Source organism: Nicotiana sylvestris, chromosome 2 (assembly GCF_000393655.2).
Source record: "Nicotiana sylvestris chromosome 2, ASM39365v2, whole genome shotgun sequence".
Taxonomy (NCBI): Eukaryota; Viridiplantae; Streptophyta; class Magnoliopsida; order Solanales; family Solanaceae; genus Nicotiana; species Nicotiana sylvestris.
This window is the reverse complement of record NC_091058.1, coordinates 64,920,293-64,945,219: the sequence shown is the minus strand read 5'-3', so window position 1 is coordinate 64,945,219 and position 24,927 is coordinate 64,920,293. Positions and strand designations below refer to the sequence as shown.

Sequence of the window (24,927 nt, the reverse complement as noted above, 5' to 3'; positions counted from 1 at the left end):
AAGAAGGCCACTGCCAGACGCCAGCTAACCTTTCCTCTGCTCAGGTTAGAGAAAATGACAAAAATGGTCCCTGTATTTGCAATATTTTTAAATTAGTTCCTTAAGTATACTCATAAACAACTTTGATCCTTTAAGTTTAACAAACTTTGAGGCGGTTAAATTTAAAGGGCACTGTGAAAAAAAGTGTTAAGGTGAACTTACATTTGGAGGAATAATTTTTGCTAATTTGATGTATTTCTGCGTGCAATTTTTTTAGACAGTTTATGCTTATTTTGATGTATTATATTATCTAGTGCATTTTTTGGTAATTTGACCAGATTTTTTGGTATTTCTGATTAAATATCTTTTTTAATAGATCATTTATGTCATTTTCTTGATCAAATTAACTAATGACTTTGTTGTTGTTTTTTAATGAAATTTTTACCTCCTATAGTAAAGTTTAACACCTTATTTATTTTAAATAAATATTATTTAAAAAAAATTATATTTTATAGATACCTTTTAAGGTTTATAGCAAAATATTTAATTTTGGTTACCTCCTAGCCCTAAGCCACTAAATACGCTAATCAGTTACACTATTTTCTTTGATACATCCCATTCTCTTCCCCCATCCTATTAAAATTCAAATCAGTTACACCAGCGTATCAAAACTTCTGCCGCCGTTCTTGACTCTTGATTATCTAACGAGTGCCATTTACGAGAAAGGGAATCCACAACACTATATATCAAAGCTATCAAACATGAAATTCACCACATCAATTCGGTACACACTTCTACTTTTGGTAAAAATCAGAACATCCAACTTTTTTTCTTTCTTTTTGCTTTGTCTTCTTCTGGAATTGAACTGCAGTAGATGAGTTGGAATATGAGGCAACGACCCTCGACGCAGAGCTGGAGAGTTGCAACTTTGAATTGCTGGTTGCGGTGGAAACTGGTCCGCCACTCGACGTCAAGTCCAACGAGGAGATGGCAGCGGTCGTGGAAAGAGGATTCGATTTCGGAGATCCACTGAGTGATGATTTCTTTCTTTCGCGATGAAGAAGAGCATTTCTTTTAATATATTTCAATGTAATTTCAATGTATTACGCTGTATTCATGATTTTCATTGTATTCATTGTCTTTTTTTTTCATTGTAATTCAATGTATCTCGCTGTATTCCATGTATTTTATTGTATTCTCTGTCTTTTTTTCATTGTATTTCAATGTATCCCGTTGTATTCTATGCATTTCATCGTATTCATTGTCTAGCTATATGCCATGAATGTATTCATAAGTTCTTTTTAATTAATATAATTTATGTATTCACATGTATTACATAATTTCTCTAAAGATTGCTATGTTTTGGGGTATTTTTTGGTTGAGAATCTTTTTTATAACTGAAAATACAAATTTTGTGAGTTATAATTGAGATTGTTGAGTTATATTAGGAGTCTATTATGTTAATTGATTCACTTTCCGTTTTAAAAATAGTGGAATCCCCTATTTCTCGCCGTGAATACAATCGAATACAATAATCTGTCCAGCTGTAATCCCATGTTTCACTCCATGAATACAGTCAAATACACTCGAATACAACAACTGATTAGCTAGACTTCCTAATTCACGCCTATTTTTGCTACTGTATTCATGAATACAATAACGTAAATACATCAAATACATATTATAACCACTTAAAAGGTATCTATAATCCGTAATATAGCAAATGGTATTTATGGATGACTAATTACTACTAAAAGATAGTGCTTTATGAAAAATTTCTCTTTTTTTATCGACAAAGGATATGTATGATTGTAACATCCCTCAAACCTATAAAAGTTTCAAGACCCGCTAAAAATAGAATTTAATCTTTTTATAATCTTAAATTATACTTCTATTACGGATTAAAATACTTGTGATTGATTTTGAGTTACTTCTCTATTTATAAATAATTGAATGTACAATTAGGGGAATATTAATAATTTTAATATTATTAGTTATTAAAAATAAGAGTAATTAAATACTAGTTAAGTCAAAACAAAAAACAAAAAAGAAAAGAAATAAAGAAAGCAAAAGAAAAGTCACGTGCAACAAAGCCCATAAAGGGCTCTTGACAATTAGCAGGCAAAAGGCGTAAGCCTTAGGAAAATTTAAAACAAAGCTCGACATTCTGTTGCCCAACAAAAAACAGAAGCGGCGTTAGCGAAATACTTACATAGGCAACGAAAATTCTAGGGATCTTTACAAATCACTAATTCTTAAACTCAGGTATGTGAAATTCCCTACTATCAATTACCCCATAGTAGTAATAGGTAAGAATTGAATAGTTAATTCTTTTCTTTCTCTGTATCACCATCAAATTTCATGTTTGGATATGAAACTTTGGAATCAAATAAAACGCACTGGTTGTTGTAGAATCAATTGTTTGGCGGGTATAAATTGTACTGGGGTCTACGTATTGGCTCAAGGAGTATTGAGGTGAGTTGATACTATCCTTTACTAAAGTGGTTTAACTCACAAAAGCACGCATACAAAGTGTTTGATGAATTGCTTAAAAGAGTTTATATTTACTTAATTGGAGCTAGTGAGTACCTATTAACTTAAAATTGTTCTAGCAAAAATTTAGACGATTTATTATGATATACGTGCATAAATTTTCAGATTTTTGTGTTATTCTTATATGCTATTTTCAGGTTGAAAATTTATGAAGAAACAAGAATCTTTAGGAATACTTTTACATGTTTATTTCATTCTTATATCATACTTTACATTTAAGGATACCAGCATGAGCATGTACATGATGTTCTATAAAGAAAAGATCTAGACTTGAAAAGTCACAAGAAGATGTTTTAGAAAGAATTTTTTTTTGGGAGTATCCTTTATTCTGAGAAGGGATCATCGTCCAGGCCGAGGGTCCTGACCAAGGCGTTGACTTCCTGAAACTACTTGTGCCAAAGTAGGGAGCATACGAGCCGAGGGTCTTGTTGCTGAGAATTTACTTAGCTATGCTAAACTATGATATATGGGCGCTGAGAACCATGAAGCAAGTGGCACCTCGTGGATTGGGCCTATTCGATCAGGTTGGGATCGAACCCGTGCCGATCACACAGTGACTGAGACAGAATTAAGTCAGGATAGTTGGAACTCCCAAGGTATAAAGAGAAGTAATTTTTTTTAGAAAGAGAAAAGAATTTCTTTTAGAATATTCATAAACTGCTATTATGCAATTATTTTAGAACTATTCTTATAAGCTTTATGTTTTACATGCATTTAGAACCTTTGCTCGTAATGTATATGTTATTAAAGTTTCGCCCCGTTGTTGAGACTCACGGAGTACAACGGATGGTACCGACATCCACTTTTGGGAACCTACGTTGGTCTGCGGTACAACATAGGAACCGATTTTGCAGGCGAGCAGGCTACGAGTTAGGACTTCCTTCTCTTCCAGTGCTATTGGTGAGCTCTGCTTTTGTTTGTGGAGTATTCCATAGAGTTATCTTTATTTAGTTATTTCTTTGTTTACTTAGAGAACTGGCTAGGAAATCTCATGTCCTGAGCAGTGCGTCAGTTTATCAGTAGAGGCTTCATACTCATAGACACATGAAAGACAAGATGAACAGAAGACAACTCAATAGGTAGCGCTAGCTTATAAGCCACGTTTCCTTTAATTTCTAGAATTTCATAAGGCCCGATAAATCTAGGGCTAAGTTTCCCTTTCTTACCAAACCTCATAACTCCTTTTATTGGTGAAACTTTCAAAAACACCTTATCACCAACCATGAACTCTAACTCATGATGCCTATTGTCAGAATAAGACTTTTGACGACTCTGAGTCGCTTTAAGTCTTTCTCTAATTAGCTGAACTTTCTCCAAAGCCTCACAAACAAACTCTGGACCAATCAACGACACCTCTGCTGGTTCAAACCAACCCACTGGAGACCTACATCTCCGCCCATACAACGCTTCATAAGGAGCCATACCAATGTTGGCTTGATTGTTGTTATTGTAAGCAAATTCTATAAGTGACAAGTGATCATCCCAATTACCTCCAAAATCTATAACACATGCATGCAACATATCTTCGAGAGTCTGAATGGTCCTTTCTGCCTGGTCATCGGTCTGTAGATGGAAAGCGGTGCTTAAATTGACCTTAGTACCTAATCTTTTCTGAAATGCCTGCCAAAAATGCGCCGTGAACTGATGGCCTCTGTCAGATATGATTGAAACTGGAGTATCATGCAATCGGACTATTTCTTTGATGTACAACTGCACATACTGCTCTACGGAATCCGTCGTCTTTACTGGTAGGAAATGTGCGGACTTTGTCAATCGGTCTACAATAACCCAAATTGAATCATGTTACGGTACATGCGAGGTAGACCTACTATGAAATCCATATTAATCATCTCCCACTTCTACTGTGGTATCTCTATATCTTGAGCTAGGCCACCAGGCCTTTGATGCTCGGCTTTGACTTGCTGGCAATTTAAACATTTAGCCACATGATCTGCTACTTGTTTCTTCATGCCTTTCCACTAATACAACTCTTTCAAATCTAGATAGATTTTGGTAGCACCTGGGTGGATAGAGTACCTCTAATTGTGAGCTTCCTCCATTATGGCCTTCCTAAGACCATCTACATTAGGCACACATAACCGATCATTCAACTTTAAAACTCTGTCACTTCCTAAAGTGAAAGCAGTGATTTCTTTGTTTCTGACTCCTTCCTTTAATTTCACTAAGTACGGATCTTCGTCTTGCTTAGCCTTAACATGTGCAACAAGGGAGGATTGTGCTAAGGCATAAGCATTTATACCTCCTTTTTCAGTCTCATCCAATCTAATTCCATCATTTGCCAGTTTTTGAATTTCTCGACCCAAAGATCACCTTTGTACTGCAAGATGGGCCAAGACACCCATTGACTTCCTACTAAGTGCATCTGCTACCACATTAGCTTTGCCCGGGTGATAAAGGATATTGATGTCATAATCTTTCAATAGCTCGAGCCACCTTTTCTGTCTCAAATTTAATTCCTTTTGCTTGAAAATGTATTTGAGGCTTTTGTGATCTGTAAGCACTTCAGAATGCTCGCCATAAAGGTAGTGTCGCCATATCTTTAATGCAAACACCATTGCTGCAAGCTCCAAGTCGTGTGTGGGATAGTTGTTTTCATGATTCTTTAACTGCCTGGAAGCATAAGCAATAACTTTTTCATTTTGCATAAGAACACAACCGAGACCAACTCTAGAGGCATCACAATACACTGTGAACCCACCCGAACCTGTTGGCAAGGTTAATACAGGTGCAGTGGTCAACCTCTTCTTTAACTCTTGAAAACTCGGCTCACAAGCGTCTGACCGCTGGAACTTAACTACTTTCTGAGTCAACTTAGTTAATGGAGCTGCAAGTGAGGAAAACCCCTCTACAAACCTTCTATAGTAGCCAGCTAACCCCAAGAAACTCCTGATTTCGGTTGGCGTTGTCGGCCTAGGCCAGTTCTTGACTGCTTTTGTCTTCTGAGGGTCTGCTTTTATTCCTTCACTAGATACCACGTGGCCTAAGAATGCCACTGACTGCAACCAGAACTTACATTTTGAAAACTTGGCATAAAACTCATTCTCCTTCAAGGTCTGCAAGGCTATTTTGAGGTGTTCTGCATGATCTTCGTTGCTCTTAGAGTACACCAAAATATCGTCTATAAACTCAATAATAAAAGTATCCAAGAATGGCTTGAAAACTCTATTCATGATGTCCATGAATGCAGCTGGAGCATTTGTCAACCCGAAAGATATCACTAGAAATTCATAGTGCCCGTAACGAGTTCGAAAGGTTGTTTTAGATATATCTTCTTCCCTGATTCTCAACTGATGGTACCCCGACCTCAAGTCTATTTTTGAAAAGTACTTTGTACCCTGAAGTTGATCAAATAAATCATCAATTCTTGATAGTGGGTACTTGTTCTTAATGGTAACTTTATTCAACTGCCGATAGTCGACGCACATTCTGAGAGACACATCTTTCTTCTTGACAAACAGGACCGGGGCACCCCACAGTGAAACACTCGGCCTGATGAAGCCCTTGTCAAAGAGGTCTTTCAGTTGTTCTCTCAACTTATCAAGTTCTGTTGGAGCTATCCTATAAGGAAGTATAGATATGGGCTGAGTGCCTGACATGAGATCAATGCCAAAGTCTATGATTATTTTAGAAGGAAGTCCGGGAAGGTCATCTAAATTCTCTAACAACTGGCACAGACTGAAGAGCTGGTGGTTCTGATTCTGGATTAATGTTGTGAGCCAAATAGGAGATACACCCCTTACCGATCATTCGTTGTGCTTTAAGGTAAGACATAAACTTACCTACAAGCGATGCTGAACTACCCTTCCACTCTAAGACTTCTTCATTTGGAAATTGGAACCTGACTATCTTGGCATGACAATCTAACATGGCATAGCAGGAAGATAACCAATCCATACCCATGATCACATCGAAATCCACCATTTCTAACTCTATGAGATCGGCTTTGGTGTTGTGACCTTGGACTGAAACTATACAACCTCTATAGACTCTGGTGACTTTCACCGACTCGCCAACTGGGGTACATACTAGGAATGGCTCACTAAGTTGTTCAAGTTCTAGTTCGAGGTTAATTGCAAAGTATGGAGTCATATATGAAAACGTTGAACCTGGATCCATTATGGCGTAAGCATTATGTGAGAGGACTAAAAATATACCTGTAATAACTTCTGGAGATGCCTCTGCACTCTGACGATCAAGTGTAGCAAACAAACGGGGTTGTCCCCCTCCCTGAGTAACTCGTTTGCACCTCTGCCTGCCCCATGCCCGGTCTGATTATGAGAACCACGAGCCTGAGGTGGTGCAACTGCAGTAGCTGAGTAACTAGAAGGACGAGTTGATCCACCACTGAAATTACGTCGCAACTTTGCTTAGTTGGTTTTTATATGACCAATGTCTCCACAATGATAGCAACCATGAAACTCGAGCTTGCACTGACCTGAATGTTGCCGCTTACATGTTCCACAAAGACCTTGTTGGTGTGAATGTTGCTCAGCATTACTCTGGATATGTGAGGATAACGTCCTAAAATTCTGATTCTAGCGAGACTGATTTCCATAACTCTGAGTACGTCTGAAGGAAAACCCACCACCTAACTAATGACTAGACTGAGCTGGTGCTAATGACTCCTTATTAGAGGAATCCTTTCCACCTCCGCTGGATGTACCATTAAACCTGCCCGCTGTCAGGGGCTTTCTTGTTATGCTCTTTTTCTTCTCTCCTTTGATGTCTGTCTTTTTCTAAGTGCTTGGCAAATCCCACAATAGAGGAGAAGGCTAGCATCCCTACCATTGCAGCTGATGTCGTATCCTTAATGCGGTAAGCTAAACCGCCAACAAACCTGCGAATCTTTGTTTTTTCTGTCTTAACCATGTGAGGAGCATGCTTAGCTAACCTTATGAATTCCATGTAGTACTCTTGCGCACTTTTATTCCCTTGCTTGAGCTGTTCGAACTCTGTAGTCTTAGCTTCCCTATCCTCTTCTGGGATAAAGTTAGCCATGAAGGCCTCTTCAAATTCTTCCCAAATAGGCGGACCATCATCTTCATCTCTTTCCTTTTCCCACATCTCAAACCAAGCGCCAGCCACATCTCTAAGTTGGTAAGCAGCCAGCTCCACAACTCCATCATCAAATGCTTTCATCACTCGGAGGGCTTTCTTGACACCCTCCAGCCACAACATTAAATCTTCATCAACTATAGAACCATGGAACACTAGAGGATACAACTTCAAAAATTCATTCACACTTGGGGACTCAGAATTGTTCTGTCTATTTGATTGAGGTGGAATCTCATCTCTTATTTCGTTTTGGTTGGCCATAAAGGCTTTAAACATCTCCATAGCACTGTTGACAGCATTAAACATCTGACCCACCTCGGGAGATATAGTTGCCTGAGCCGGAGCTATTGTTGGGGGCGACACTGGATCTTGAGGTACTGGATCATCATGCTCCACCCCTTCTTCATGTTCAACCCGGGGTAGTTGAACACCATTTGTGGATTGACCTTTCTTTTTCGGAGTTGGAGCCTTTTTAGTTCTGCCTTGAGCCATAATGAGCAATAGTTTCTTGAGCAGCATCTTGAGTGTCGGTGTCAGAGTTGCGAATACGAGCCATTTCTGCGAGTTTTGGAGAAAATAATACATTAGATAATTTCTTAGAGGTAGGCTTTACTGCACGATCTAAAGTATGAAAAAAATGAGACTTTTCCTAAATGCTTGTAGCCTCATGTTTATAAGTATGACGCGCTTCATACACATAAACAAGACTCTACTAAACGGCTTCATAGACCCTTAGGACTCCATAAATCTGAGGCTCTGATACCAAGTTTGTCACGACCCATTTTCTGAACAAGCCGGGACCGACACTGGATCACTAAACATGACCGAGCAAACCATCTCTGCTTATCAAATCTATTATAATTTCAAACTTTATATGCAACAAGGCAATACTCTAACCAAATACTTTTGATTAATTTAATTATTTAAGTAAATCAACTCCAAAACTTTATTCGTAGTAACTACTGAATTACTGCTAAGTTATTATCAAAAATATCTGAACCTTAACCCAACGACTATGTCTATGACTCTATGCTTAGAAAGTACATTTATGATGAGTCACATATAATACCTGTCGATACCATAGAAATTAAAGAAGGCTTGACTTATGAAGAGGTACCTATAAAAATTCTCGATAGGCAAGTAAGAAAGTTGAGAACAAAAGATTTAGCATCGGTAAAAGTTTTGTGGAGTAATCATGATTCAAAAGAGGCTACGTGGGAGGTCGAGGAAGATATGAGAAAGAAATATCCATATTTATTTGAGAAAAAAGGTATGTGAACCTAAGTTTGGTTTGACATTTATATTTCATTTATTAAATACAAGTTAGCAAGTGTTTTTGTCCTTCCTAGATTATACTTAGTTGTTGTAGTAATTTAGTTTATGCCATAGTATATTTAATTCATTAAAGTGATTTACTTTTGCTAAAGTGTTGTGGTTTAGATTCTTGTTAGTTATTGTGGTACCTCCTTGCCAGAGTGTGTGTAATTAATTTATGAGCTGCGTATGGTGCCTATGAATTGCCTGTTATGGTATATTTGGTTGTTGTTGATGTGGTTGTGGTATTTGTGACCGGGATATTTTTTTGGATAGTCCAATTTACAAAGGGATCTCTGCCGAAATTTTTGAAAATTTAGGGAGTTAGCCAAAATTTTGAGTCCCTTGGAAGAGTGGGTAGTGCTAAGAAAACTTAAGAGGTTCAAGGACCTAAGGAATGATTGTAAGCTTAAGAATAAGGCCCTAGCAACATTCGAGGACAAATGTTTTTAAGGAGGGAAGATTGTAACACTCCTCAAACCGATAAAAGTTTCAAGACCCGCTAAATATAGAATTTAATTTTTTATAATCTTAAATTATACTTCTATTACAGATTAAAACACTTGTGATTGAATTTAGACCGGCCATGTTGGATGGGGCTGAGTGTTGGCTAGTCAAGAATTTTCATATCCAGAAGATGAAAGTATCCGAAATGAGGATGTTGAGATGGCGCGGGCATACTAGACTGGATAAGATAAGGAATAAAGATATTCGGGAGAGGGTAGGTGTTGCTCCCGTGGACGACAAGATGCGGGAAGCGAGACTTAGATGGTTCGGGCACATGCGCAGGAAAACCATAGATGCCCCGGTTAGTAGGTGCGAGTGGTTGGCTTTGGCAGGTACGAGAAGAGGTAGAGGGCGGCCTAAGAATTACTGGGGCGAGGTGATCATGCAGGACATGACGCGACTTCAGAGGACATGGCTCTTGATAGGAACGTGTGGAGGTCGAGCATTAGGGTTGTAGGCTTGGGTAGTCGAGCGTTTTTCCCTTTTGTGCCGGGTAGTGTGATAGAGTTTTTTCTAGGTCTATTAGCGGTCTATGTTGTGTTCACACTATTTTGTTGTTTTGCATAGTAGCGTGTTATTGCCCTTTTACTTATTTGTTGTCTCTTATGATGCTGTATTATTTTTCTGGCTGCTTTTGTTATTACAGACCTTTTCTTTTGTTTCTTTTATGATATTATTATTTTTTCTGTTGAACCGAGAGTCTCCCGTAAACAGCCTTCTACCCTTCCGGGGTAAGGGTAAAATCTGCATACACTCTACCCTCCTCAAACCCCACTAGCAAGATTTTACTAATTATGTGGTTTGTTTTGTTTTGTTTTGTTTTTTCTGGTCCTACTATTTTTCAAAAAGTATTTTATATGAAAAATCTAAAGAAATCTCAACTCCCAACATTAGAGCTTCTTATTCTTCTTCTTCTTCTTTTTTTTTTTTTTTTGGTCCAGGTCGTTGCAACTATACTTGCATTATTAATAAGGTTCCAGTTCCACTAAAAACTTTTTCCACCTTCCCTTTCTACTTCTTACATACCTTTTGCCATTCCAAAAAAGGAAATTGAAATTAGAAGAAGAGTTGATTCTAGGAGAACTGAATCAGTAAAACCAGTACAGAGGAGGTGTTTTGAAATAAACCCCCTTCCCCCCCCCCCCCAAAGTATAGAGGAGGCGTTTTATTTTATGCCTCACACAACAACTGACATTAGTTGTTTGAAGTCTCTTTTTATCTCACATATTTGTGGACTCATATCTTACATATCTGGGTCCACAAAATTCTAGGACCACACAGTTGTAAGACAAAAAAAAGTCTCACACAACTAGTGTCAGTGGTGTGATACACAAAATAAAATTTTTCACGAGGTGTTAAGAAACATTGATAAAAGCACCATCTTTTTTCAAAAGTACTGGCATAACGAGAAAACCATTTACCACATTAATTTTTCCTTAAAAAGAACTCCTTTCTCGATTTCAATTTGGTCGGCTAACTAATTTTGAGTTATAGATATAAAGTAAAAACTCATCCACTTCTATAGGTTGAAGAAGTTGCTGTTGGAAAAGGTAAAGAGTGAATCAGTTGAGCAAAACAGATGAAAGGGTGAAAATAGGTTGACATTTACTTTATGAGTTTAATACATCAATTCATCACCCAAAATTAGAAAAAGCTAAATGCAATGCCAGAAGAGGAAAAAAATCTAGAATTTGACCTAGATGACATTCAATATTCAAAGCACTGAATTATTTGTAAAGAAAGAGAGCACTGCAATGGTAATAGATGTATCAAAGACCAAATAGCACTACTATAACTCTCCAGTTTCTGGAGCTTAGGAATAACGCCTATTTATGCGCTACGGAAAATCCTGCAGGAAAGTGTGTTCTTGCTCAACTTTGTGAGGTTTCAATCAGTGTTTCGCGTCTTCTTCATCACAGAAACTGGAATACTTGTCAGGGTCCATCAACGATTTGAGCTCGTCGGGGTTGTTCATCTCCACCTTTATAATCCATCCTTCTTGATATGGGCTCCCATTGATCTTAATACACACATTGCAAATTTGATCACATACCATATAGGAACAAGTCAAGATGAAACGTAAAGCAGTATCATAGAGCTGGAACTAAAATAAAGAACGCTTGATAATTGAATTCAGTAAAAGGTCCACATACAAGTCTTGTGGAGGATATGCATCATAGAGTTGAGCTACAAACATCAATATCTTTATGATATGTTGAGAGAAGTGGAAAAGTATTGATGAGAGCAGATTCTAGTGAGCAACATATTCTCTAAGAAACAGTGGTCTGATTATATGAAGTTGCAAAGACTACAGAGTTGGAGTATTTACCAAAATATAAACCTGTAAGCCCACTGCTAAGTATCATTCATTATTAACTCCAAAGAGGTACAAAATAGAACACTTGGTGCTGCAAAGCAGAAATATTTGACGAAGTAGAAGATTCATATGTCATCTTCTTTTTGGGTAAAGTATTACACATATCATGGCATACATGTTTGATTAAGATGATAACATATTGACTTAATAATACATTTGATAAGTTCATAGAGCTCGGACCTATTAGTTAGTCTCTGCAGGCTAACAAATTAGCTCTTAAATTTTTATGACAGTAGTACCTGGGTACAACAACTACTATGTCTCAATCCCAAACTAGTTGGAGTCAGGTCATGTGAATCTTCACTATCCATTCACTCATTTTGGACCCTTTACATTCCCAACTTACAATCAACTCAAGAAATTCTTGGAAAAGAACCAACTAGAAGGAAAAAAAGAGATCATTTGCACACGACATAAGTCAAACAGCTAAGAAAGCTTGCAACGCAGTATTGACGTACACACAAGCAAGCCCATCTTCTTCTCCTACTAGCCCAACACTATATGCATGAGGGGGAATGCATGACAGAGATGATCACATACATGCAGATAGCAAAAACATATACACTACGGGTGTGTTTGGTATGAGGGAAATGTTTTCCTTGGGGGAATAACTCACCAGAGCAGGAGAGGAGTCGAGCTTCTCATTAACTTCCACCACCTTCCCTGAAACAGGAGAATTGATATCGCTGGTGGCCTTGACACTTTCAACAGCACCAAAACTGTCAAACTGATTTACAGAAGCCCCAACTTCAGGTAATTCAACATAGACAACATCACCTAAATGATCCTGAGCATGATCAGTGATGCCAATTGTTGCAGAACTACCGTCAACTTTAACCCATTCATGAGACTCTGCATACTTTAAATCCTTGGCCACTGCAAAGAATTTGAACACAAACCATTGTTATATTAGAGAGAGTTTTAGTGATATGCATCTGCGTAGCCGTCAATTGTGTTTGTTTGTTAGTTTTTCTTTTTTGATCAGTTGCATAGCCATAGGTTGTTGCTACATTATTCAAATGGGAGCCCTTTTTTAGGGGTCAAATCTTCAACCATCTATGGTTCAGTCCAAAATTGTTCCTTTTACTCACATGTCCAGGCAATTATTCATTGGATTCAGACACAACATGGAAGTCAAAATGAACTAAAAGTATCACGATAGGAAAAAAATTCACTCAAAAATTGTGTATACAAAATTTAACACAAAAACATATGCTGCACGAGGAAACAATCCCTTGAGATTTTTTACTGTATAAATAATTTCTGCCCAATTTATCAAAAATATAAATCAATTAACGAACATTTTTGTGCCCAACTTAATTTGAACAGAACAACTATGTCAACAGAAAGCAATAGGAATACGCTATTATTAAATTCATTTTCCTGGATGTCTTTTATTTCTGATGTTCAGGGAATGAAGGATACTGTAGAGTATGAACTAGGTTCCCTACAACTTGCATCTATAAGGATCAAACGTAACCAAATCAAGGTAATATGGGGAACTAACTTTAAGATGTGTTACATTTGTCATATAACGAAAGACTAAGCCTGCGAACTCTATCCTGATAGTCCACTAAGCAGTACACCTAATTAGGAATTTAGCACGTTCTCTATATACTAATATTCAAAAGCCGTACTGCACTCGTAAGATGCCTTCAGTTTTGCCGTGCAAATATAGAGGACAGACTCGACAGAGAAAAAAGAGACATCTGAACTAGAGAATTTCACATAGTTACCGAAAATTATGCACAACTACCATTCCTGAATTCCTTACAGAAACTGCAGAATTTACAACCAGTTACTAGAGAGGTTGGCACTTGAAGGAAAAAGGATAACAACTATGTTCAGCAGATTAAACATCATCATAACTTTTTATATTTGAAATACATTAATGCAAATAAAAAGAAAAAGAAAAATAAGTGGAAAAATGGATACATTTTACGGAAATGGTAGCTAATATAGTTACTATAAATTTAAAAGCTGTCCATAAATTTAGAGTTGTACCATTAAAATAAGAACACTAGTCCTGAAAATTTCATTGCATTACCATCTTCCAATCCAACATCAGACTGAAGATATCAGACACAAACAAATTCACAGGTCATTATCAAGTCTCCATCATAGTAAATTCCAGATGCATCTAAGGGACAGATTCAATGAGCAAACAACAAAAATATCATTCTCAATCAACATTTGTAAACAAACTGACAAATACACAATCCCATACTTACCAAAAAAGAAAAAGAACACAAACAATACCCTACCTGATACACTACAGAACACAGAAGGTGACATAGTGCAAAATTAAGTAATGAAGTACAAATCCCTCAACAACCCAAAACCCTTCTGCTGATCTAAGGAACCACATAAAATTCACAACCCACTTCCAAAAATCGGATCTTTAATCAGGAAAATGACAGATCAAGCAGATTCTTTTACAAAAAATACATGAACAAGATTCACACAACTCAAAGCCAATTAAAAAACAAGCATTAAAACATTAAAGAAAAAGACAAATGGGTGATCACAGAAACAAAAACATAACTCCATAAGCATATTACCAGTGGCAAAAGCTCTGTGGATTGTTGAGATCCTGAGATATGAAGCAGCTCTTGAAGCCCACAACTTTGTTGCCATTTTTTTTCTTCCAGTTCAATATAGAGCTGTGGCAAACGCGTAATGTATTAGGGAAATAGCTTTTCAAGTGGAAAATAAATAGTGTATTGAATTGAAGGAAAGTGGAAGCAATAATAAAAATAGGGAAGACAAAGGTGGTGGCTGGAGGGTCGAGTTGTCAACAAACTCATTCAGCACAAGTTAGTGAGGTGTGCTTTGTAGCCTCGTCACTTGTAACATTTCTTGGCAGCCGATTGTGATTCCATGAGGAGGGCCTCATTGAAGATGTCCTGTTTCCTAGCTTTATTTTTACCTTTTTAGTAGCGGCTCAACTAGTATAAAAGGATATTACAAAATAGTCCCGACACTATTTAACATTAGGCCGCTTTTAAAACAGCCGACCTAGGTGTCAGCAGTATAGCCAATTATAAAAATATCCCTGATGCTATTTAAGAGCCCGTTTGGCCAAGTTGCAAAAATTAGCTTATTTTGAGAAATGATTTTTTCAAAAGTACTTTTCTCAAAAGTACTTTCGGTGAGAAGCAGTTTGTGTTTGCCTAATTAGTTTGAAAAACACTTCTGAGCAGCAATTAATGTTTGACCAAGCTTTAAAAAACTGCTTCTAAGTGTATTTTTCTCAAAAGTGCTTCTCAAAAAAGTGTTTTGGGAGAGAAGCTACCTTTTTCTGCTTCTCAAAAACTGCTTCTACTTCTCCTCAAAAACACTTTTTTTTTTCCTTCCAAAAGCTTGGCCAAACACCTTAATTTTTCGCCAAAAATACTTTTGACAAAAAAAAAAAACATTTTTGGCCAAAAATAAACTTGGCCAGACAAGCTATAATACTAGTAAATTTACCGCGCGATCTTAAAAGAATGCATTACAAAAAAGATAATGTTAAGAAGTTGGTGGAAGTTAATTTTGAGAAAACTTCCGGGGGAACGTGATAAAAGAAAAAGGAGGATCGGTTTTGTGAAAAAAAAAACTATTTTTGCCTAAAAAATACTTCTTCTCCTTAAACGCCAAAGACCTAGTTCAACAGAGAAAAAAATCTTTCTCAAGAACACACATAGAGAAAAGACATATAGTTCGTGGGATACAAACTTCGTTTCCTAGTGAATCGAAGTTCGACTTGGGATAACTTTTTCGGTGGTGAATTCAATAATTCTTCTACTGCGTTATTCGCAGGTACGCCATTGTTGTTCTCGCCCCATACTTTATTCTTACATTGGTATCAGAGCGGTGTTGTTTGTATCCTGGTTCGATTGCATCCATGAAACATACTGTGTTGGAAGTATTCCTAATTTACTATCTGTTTATTTTCTTTTGCTAATTGTACTTGGGGAGATGGTCATGTTGTGAGAACGAAACAAATTTATTAATTTCGTACTGTTGCTTTTGTCGCTCAAACATGATAGAGTTAATTAGGGTTGTAAATTTTCTTTTATGATGTCGCACATTTCCTTTTGTGTCATATGTGTTAAAAATAGATGACACATATCGAGTTCAAAAATGTCCTCCAAAAGGATAATTGGCTTTTAAGCCATTTTGAGATTACTTTTCTCTTGGTTTGATAGAATTGTATGCATTAAACTTGAGAATATTTATTCTTCTTAATTGTTGACCGGACATTCTGGTTAATGTTTTTGTTGGCTTTGCCAATTATTAAGTTATTCATTCTCAAGTAAGAACTAATAATTTTTATAAAGTTTGTTTGATGCAGTAGTTTCTTTTATTTCCTACAAGCATTACGAATTATTTTGATAGACTAATTGAAAATAATCAGTCAACTCATTATAATAATAAAACTCTGAGTTGATTTAGATGGAGTCTACATACGTTTCTTTTATAATTTTAATTTTGAAATAATAGAATGAAGAACTAAGAAGTGAACATTGATAATGACTTCTACTTGAATAGCTTATTTAATTTAGTCGCTGCTAGAACTGTAAATGATACTGTTCACATGCCTAAATAGTGACGGAAGTTACTAATTTTTTTTGGAGGTAGAAATTATGTCAGAATATATGTTGAGATCATATATACCGCTATAGTCTTTATTGCTGGCTATGCAGTTATGAAGAATCTGCACAAGTTCTAATTCTTTTGCTGATATATGAGTGGTGTAAGAGAGTCAAATATTTACAAATAAGAATATGATCTTTAAACTTGATTTCTCTTCTACAAGTGATTGTGACATATGTTATCACATAAAATGATTATGAAAAATTATTATTCTAATTGTTTTCTTGTCCCCATAAAGAAATGAATGGACGGGAACGAGCTCGAAATATGCTAAATGGGAGTGATATTGAATGTCGAGCAAGGAGACAACATAGAAGAGTACATCATCGAAGGACCTATTTCAGTAATGATTCAGATTCTGAAGTCGTCAGGAATGATGTTCTGAGTTCGATACAAAACATCTTTAGGGATGATAGAGCTCGTCGTAGGGAAAGCAGAAGAAAATATGAGGAATTTATAAAGGTGAAAATGGACTCTTATGCTGCTATACCAGACTATCTTCGCCTATTTGGGTCAAAACTAGCCGAACCGAGGAAGTATATATGAGTCGATACATGGAGAGCTTTAGCTATGTTGATGGATTCTCTCCCAAGCTATTGGAGTGATGTATTGACTGATGTTTATTATGTGTATGGTCCAAATATGCCTCTTCGATTATATACTCGGGAGCCTGAAGCCAAGTGGGAGGAGCAAAAGGACATAGAAGCTAAAATTAAGAAATCTTGGCTTCTAAAAACATGTCCTAGGCCTCGATTTTATCATCCTTCTCCTATAGACAAGTTAGCTAAGACATTGACTGATATTATTATAAATCCTTATCACCAGCTTAATAAGGAGAATGACATGGAAATCTAAACAAATGTATATATGACTTGTAATTATGTAAGTTCTAGTATGAATATTTTTTTTTGTCTCTTCTGTTAAATTTTTTGTTCATTGGTATATATAACAGAGCGTTGTAAGAGAATAAGACTTAAAGAATCTGTATGGTTCTAGTCATGGATATTAATATAGTACATACTAGGAAATATATTTTACTTTTGATTAAATGTTTGGACTGTAGATGATGTTTGGAAACTATGTGACCTTTCGATTCTACATTAAATGTGAAGTCATTATGATAATTTATTTTCTTGAGTGTGTATATCACATGCATTATTGATGGGTGATACTTGCATGATTGTCTCTTATAAGTATAACAAATAATTACTCAAAAAGTATAATTGTTGATCTGAATAAAGGTGATAAGTTAAACACCAATTATTATTCTACTTTGAGTCGTAAGATATGGTATGTATTGGAAGAGCAAGATGCTCTAAAAAATATAAACCCTATGATGTATCACCGGAGGAGGATAATACAACTAACATAGGAAAGATCTCAATGCTTATAATGTATGGATAAAGAAAGATTCCACTGTCCATGGAACAATTATATGTTAGAATGGTGATGATATCATCCATGAATGTGAATAATATCCTATTGCTGATGCCACATGGGCACACTTACGAGAGGCATATGGCAGTACAAGTGTGACTCATCTTAGATAGTTAATAATTCAAGTGTGACACATACAAAAAGCTAAATAATCATAGTGTCAAGCGGCATCGTAAAGTGATGTTTGAAATAATTGCTAAACTTAAAGTGTTGGAAATGTTCTCTTCGATGAGCAACAAGCAGTGATCTAGTCTCTTTCCAACAATAGAGAACTTTTGAAGGTTAATATAACCCATAATGATAATATCCAAAGCTTTTTGATGTTATCCATAATGTAGAGCTTGAAGATGAGAGATTTGCTGTTGCAAAAGCTATACCTACTGCCTATGTGGTAGAATTAAGTGGTAAAAGCTTTCAGACTTCAAACATAAGAAAATTTAATAAAGGACAGAAATAACAAAGAGACTGGATAGGAATCCTTCAAGAAAAGTAACTTGCCAAATTTCAAGACGGAAAATGGCATAACAAGAAGAAAGATAATAGTGAAAGTGTTGCAACTTTTAGCACTTGTTCTTCTTGTATAAGAATTAATTTTTCTGCAGTAATATTGTCAAGAGTTCTCTAAAGAAAGTTATCTATTGTTCTGGACACATATGATGGTTTATTTGTGTTAAATAGTAATCATTCTGTATATGACTATTATGTGGGCTAATGCATTATGTCATTTTAGATTGGGCCATATATGGCATGATCGAATGAATAGATTGGCTAAGGAGAGATATTTGAGTTTCTTCTCCAGAATAGACATGCCAACTTTTTCACATTACCTTGTCGGAAAGATTGCACAAACCATCATGTAACGCTAAGAAAAAAAACTTTCCATTGCAATTAATTTATTTAGATATTTGCGATCCAATGAATGTGAGGGCTAGGTTTGGTGTTTTATATTTCATTATGTTTATTGACGATTTCACGCGCTTTGGTTATGTCTATTTGATTTCTCATAAATCTGAAGCACTTGAATGCTTTAAAAAATATTTTGAATGAAGTTGAGAATCAATTAGACAAAAGGATTAAGACCTTAAGAACAAATAGAGTGCGAGAATATCTATCAAAAGAATTTGAAGAATTGTGTAACGAAAAAGGGCATCACCAGACAGTGAACTATTTCTTACACACCTCAACAAAATGATGTAGCAAAAAGAAGGAATAGAACATTATTGAACATGATGATGGCGCAAACAAATTTACCTATCTCCTTTTAGGGAGATGTGTTATTGACAACAACCTATATATTGAACAAAGTGCCTTCTAAATCAGTTTCTTCCACTTCTTATGAGATTTGGAATGGTCATAAACCAAACTAAAATAATTTACAACCTTGGGGTTGTGCTACATATGTAAAAGATATTTTTAACAAGTTTGGCAAATTAGGTCTAAAAGGCAAGAAATGTATCTTTAAAAGATATTCAGAATACTCTAGGGGGTATGTGTTCCTTGGTGAATTAGAAGATGGAAGTGTTAATGAGATTGAATCACGAGATGTCACGTTTTTGAAAAATGATTTGCCAAAAAAGGGTGAGATAAAGAATGGAGAGCCTCTTTATGAAATATTGAACTAAGATAGTCAGCAAATATTTTTTGACACGGTTGATAATCAAATTGATCAAGATCTTATTCTTGACCCAAGTGGGAGTGGGAATTCTTAATCCCAAAATCCTTCTGACGAACCTAAATTTCAACTACGAAAGCCAGGAAAAATATACCCAAACATACTTATGAGATTGAAGATTATATTTTTTTGGTATCTCCTACGGAAATGGATGAGACAAAATTCATGACTGGGGCTTTATCGAGTCTTGGAAAAGCTGAGTGGATGAGAGCAATGAAAGAAGAAGTAGAGTCCATGAAAACCAACAAAGTCTGGGACCTAGTTGACCTTCCGCCTGTGTGTAGAGAAATTGAAAACCAATGAGTTCTCAAACTTAAATACAAAGTGGATGGACCATTGGAAGGTGCAAGGCATGATTTATGGCAAAAGACTTTACTCAAGAAGCTGGAATATATTATGAGGATACATTTTCACTAGTTGTGAAGTTTACCTCAATTCGCTTTCTTTTGGCTATCGTTGCACGTTTGGATCTAGATTACACCAAATAAACGCGAAGACAACTTTTCTCAATAGAGAATTAAATAAGGAGATCTATATGGAACAACATGTAGGTTTCATTGTTAAATGCCAAGAAAAGAAGGTATGTAAATTTTAAAAAATCTTATTATGGCCTGAAGCAGTCTTAAAGGTAATGGTATTTGAGATTTCACAAAGAAGTGATCTCGTATGATTACACCTTGATCAATGAAGATCATTGTATCTATGTGAAGAAGTCCTATGAAATGTTTGTAATTCTTTCTCTTTACGGGACAATATTTTATTGGTCGTAATAGATCTTAAATGCTCTTGCCTGATGTTTTGATGATCTAACAAACTTATGACTAAGAACCAGATAGGGAACCTGACCTACTTGAATTACTGCAAGCCTTAATAGATTTCAACTAAAGATGAATTGCTACAGCTTCAGGAACTAGGAACTAAACAAGGACCTGATGCTTTTGACATTATAGCAGTACAAAGTCATTTGGGCACAATTGGAAATGAAGTGACCGATGGCACTGTTTCTCCCGTACTGCACCACACTATCAGCCCACTCACTTTTTAACCAAACAAAGTACTCACATCATTTCAATTCATGTGATCAAGATGTACCAAATGTGCTTTATACAAAAAACATTACTGGAAGGTTTCTGTTTCTTATTCAAGCCTCTTGCAAAAAACTAAAAATCATCCTCTCAAGCTTGAAGAACAAGGTTGAATGCCACTACGGACCAGTTCCTAAAAGATTGATGCTTGCTGTCCTAGTTGAGTTGTAACCTTATTATTGTACTTACCATATCTCCTAAATCGTTTATTTAGAAGCATACTGATTAGGAATCCTCTTGTAAATCCGTAAACGCATTGAGTTTATATTGTGACTAGATTTAGTCATAAGGAAAAGTCTTTGTAATCGTAAAATTACAAAGTGGCTTGTGGTGATAGCATCACAAGTTAGAAAAAAACTTTGTAACTAGGATAGTCATAAAGTGGCTTGTGGTAAAGGTACCACAAGTTAGTTGAGTAAATTCTTTGCAATAGGAAGTATTGTAAAGTGGCTTGTAATAGGTAAGATTACAAGTTAGTGAAGTTAAAAGCCTACAAGGTAGGTCGTGGTTTTTTGATCCCTTTGTGTGGGATTTTTCCACGTAAAAATCTTCTGCCTCATTTACTTACTGCTTTACTAAGTGCTCTCAGCAGAATCTTATAGAGGACTAGGTACTCTACGATTTGGTGGATCCATACAAACTAATAATTGGAATCAGAGCGGGTTCCTCCTATCAGGCTAACACCTAGGAAGGATCCTGCTCCACTAAATTTTGAAGAAGTTCAATCCATATACCACTCACCCAAGTTTGATGGAAAATGCTATTGGTGGTGGAAAGCTAGAATGCATGATTTTATCATGGCTGATGATTGTGAGCTTTGGGATGTCATCTGCGATGGTCCATTTGTTCCAATCAAGGTACTAAATGAATTTCCATTTTCAATAAAAAAACAGCAAAGAATACACTGAAGCAGATAAGAAAGCAGTGGAGAAGAACTTTCATGCGAAGAAAATTATGGTATATGGTTTGGGAACTAAAGAGTATGACAGAATCTCTACATGCGACACTGCCAAGGAAATATGGGAGGCTTTGCAAATAGCTTATGAGAGAACTACACAAGTAAAACAAGACAAATATGATATTGATGATAGTTTCACAATGGCAGTTGAAGGCAAGGAGATTAGATATGACTCAACGCTTGCTTTGATGGCTCAATCAGATAATGATGAAGACAATGGCAACGAATAGGTAAACTTCAGGGATGTTCAGAAAAATCTGAAATCCTATTCTCCAAAAAAACTCATGTATTTAGCTGATGTTTTAATTACTGCCATTTGTAGTCTTGCGGAGGATAGAGATTCCTTATTCTTAGAGCTAGAAGAATCTGAACATACTAGAGAAGACTTAGTGGCTGCAATAATTGATCAAAAGAAAACCATTTAAATTCTTAGAAAAGAAAAGAGTGATCTCTTGGCAGAAACTGCACATCAAAGGGAACTAATAGTAAAGCCTTTGACTAATTCAAAACCTGAAAGCTCTGAAAGAGGAAATGGAATAGTTAATGAGGAATATTTTAGGCTTGAAGATGAGGTGAAGGCCTTGAGATATAGGATGTGTGCTGAAATTGAGAAAAACGAGCTTCTCTAAGCCAATCTAGAAAAAGTAATGAATGATCTTGAAAGGTCTCTAAAGTGGACCTGGTCCTTAGAAGCTACCACTGCCTTGCTCACTAATGACAGTGAAAAAGGGCGGGGAGCAGGGTTCCCAAGGGAGAAAACTCCTCACAACCCTCATAGTAAGAGCGCCACTGCATCTGATGACTAGCCTCATACCCAATGTGGGAATATTGGGCACTTCAAGGAAGGTGTCCAGGCCAAGAATCAATCAATACCAAAAAATAAAGTGGCTGATGAAACTGTGACCACAAAAGAGGGACCAGGTTCCACTCACAAGAAACACACATTACCTGCATGGACTAAGAGAACTCTTATTCATTCTCTTGGTTACTACAAGGGACCCAAACTTGTTTGGGTTCCTAAAACTAACTCCTAATCTTTTGTGCAGGGAACAGTGAAGGAAAATGGTCAACAATGGTTCATGGATAGTGGGTGTTGGAAACACATGACTGGGAACACCACAGACTTTCTTTCACTAAAAGCCCTGCAAGGAGGGAGTGTATCCTTTGACAACGGCAAAAAGGGGTACATTCTTATAGTTGGAAAAGTTGAGAAGTCACTCACTCACTCTATTGAAAATGTGTATTATGTCAATGGACTTAAGTACAGTCTCCTGAGTGTCTCTCAAATTTGCGATAAAGGAAACAAGGTTGAATTCTTGTCCAAAAAGTCTGTTGGTGGCCAAAAGATACAAGAACATCTATGTTGCTGATTTCGAATCCTTACAGAGTGGTGATCTGAGTTGTCTGAAGGCGGTTGACGATGATGCTGAACTATGGCACAGAAGACTGGGCCATGCAAGCCTTTCCCTTCTAAACAAACTAATTCAAAAGGATCTGGTCCATGGTTTGCCAATGTCACAATTCAAAACTCAAAAAGTTTGTGATGCCTGTGCTAGAGGAAAACATGTAAAGTCCTCCTTTAAGTCAAAAAGAGATGTGAGCACCTCAAAGCTGCTTGAGCTCCTGCATATGGATCTGTGTGGACCTATGAGGTTGCAAAGCAGAGGAGGAAAGAGATACATTTTCGTAATCATGGATGACTATTCCAGATTCACATGGACTCTGTTTCTCAGAACAAAAGATGAAATTGGTGAAGTATTTGTGGCCTTTGTGAAGAAAATCCAGGTGAAGATGGAGTCTAGAGTTGTATGCATTAGATCTAATCATGGGATAAAATTTGACAATATCAAATTTGATAAATTCTGCAATGAAAACGGCATCACTCATAACTTCTTAGCTCCCAAAACTCCATAGCAAAATGGAGTAGTAGAAAGAAAGAACAGAACTCTAGAAGAAATGGCAAGAACAATGCTGATTGACAGTGGACTTGCAAAGAACTTTTGGGCTGAAGCTGTCAACACTGCCTGCTACTTAGTGAACATGTGCATGATCAAATCAATTTTGAACAAGACCCCGTATGAATTGCTGAATGGAAGAAAACCCAAGATGACTTACCTAAGAACATTTGGATGCAAATGCTATGTTCTCAACAATTGAAAGGATCAGCCTGGTAAGTTCAATGCCAAAAGTGACGAAGGGATATTTCTTGGCTACTCTTCTCAAAGCAAGGCTTACAAGATATATAACAAACAGACTCAATGTGTTGAAGAAAGCGTCCATGTTATTTTTGATGAATCTCATCCATCATTTGAGAAGAATGCTGAGGAAGATCAAGATGGGGAACCCTTACTTGTTTCTGGTAAAGTCATTAACATGACAAACGGAAAGGTAGACATAATGAGTCAAGTGAAGGATCCAAATGAAGATAACGCTGCCTCATCATCAACAGAACCAAACCCTTCAGTTACAATCACTGAAGCCGAAGAAAGAGTGGTTGATTTAGTTCAGGGAACTCTACTGGCATCTAAGAGAAGGATAGAAGAAAATCAGCCAAACATACCTTCCTCCTCTCATAAGAACCCCAAACATCTAACTGGAGACATCAAAGTTCTCACCCTATAGACAACATAATCACTCCTCTAGATTCCGGAGTTCAAACCAGGTCAAGAGCTAGAAATTCACTTGCCTTCTCAGCCTTTCTCTCCCAGATTGAACCCAAGAACATTAAGGAAGCCTTAAAAGATGCAGATTGGATTACAACCATGCAAGTTGAGCTGCATCAGTTTGAGAGAAATAGTGTGTGGCACCTGGTACCCAGACCCCCAGATAGAACCATTATAGGAACCAGGTGGGTATTCAGAAATAAGCTCGATGAACATGGAATTACCACAAGGAACAAGGCCAGACTAGTGGTCCAAGGCTATAATCAGGAGGAAGGAATTGACTATAATGAAACATTTGCTCCAGTGGCTCGCATGGAAGCCATCAGAATTCTGACTGCCTTTGCTTCTCATATGGAATTTACTTTATTCCAAATGGATGTCAAAAGTGCATTTTTGAATGAACTACTTAAGGAAGAAGTCTATGTGAAGCAACCCCCTAGGGTTGAATATCATGAGCACCCTGAATATGTGTTCAAATTGGACAAAGCTCTGTATGGGTTAAAGCAGCTCCTCGAGCGTGGTATGAAAGATTGTCAAAATTTCTCTTAGAAAATGGGTTTAAGAGAGGGAAGATTGACAATACTCTTTTCCTAAAGAAACGAGGAAGGAACCTGCTCATTGTTCAGGTTTATGTTGATAATATCATTTTTGGAGCAACAACTGACTCT

At 36.7% G+C, this 24,927-nt stretch overlaps 2 protein-coding genes across 2 annotated transcripts; both read right to left on the bottom strand.

Annotated features, from left to right (window-relative positions):
* Nucleotides 1-4,571: 4,571 nt before the first annotated feature.
* Nucleotides 4,572-8,100, bottom strand: LOC138885005 (uncharacterized). Its single transcript, XM_070165888.1, has 5 exons — nucleotides 7,225-8,100; nucleotides 6,989-7,052; nucleotides 6,333-6,821; nucleotides 4,987-6,142; nucleotides 4,572-4,815 (listed from the first exon to the last, which is right to left on the bottom strand). Exons 1-5 carry the CDS (start codon nucleotides 8,098-8,100, stop codon nucleotides 4,572-4,574), a joined length of 2,829 nt encoding a protein of 942 aa, XP_070021989.1.
* Nucleotides 8,101-11,009: 2,909 nt separating this feature from the next.
* On the bottom strand, nucleotides 11,010-14,714 carry LOC104223464 (glycine cleavage system H protein 2, mitochondrial). The gene is made up of 3 exons (XM_009774914.2): nucleotides 14,368-14,714; nucleotides 12,423-12,682; nucleotides 11,010-11,449 (listed from the first exon to the last, which is right to left on the bottom strand). Exons 1-3 carry the CDS (start codon nucleotides 14,441-14,443, stop codon nucleotides 11,321-11,323), a joined length of 465 nt encoding a protein of 154 aa, XP_009773216.1. The 5' UTR covers nucleotides 14,444-14,714; the 3' UTR covers nucleotides 11,010-11,320.
* Between the last annotated feature and the right edge of the window lie 10,213 nt (nucleotides 14,715-24,927).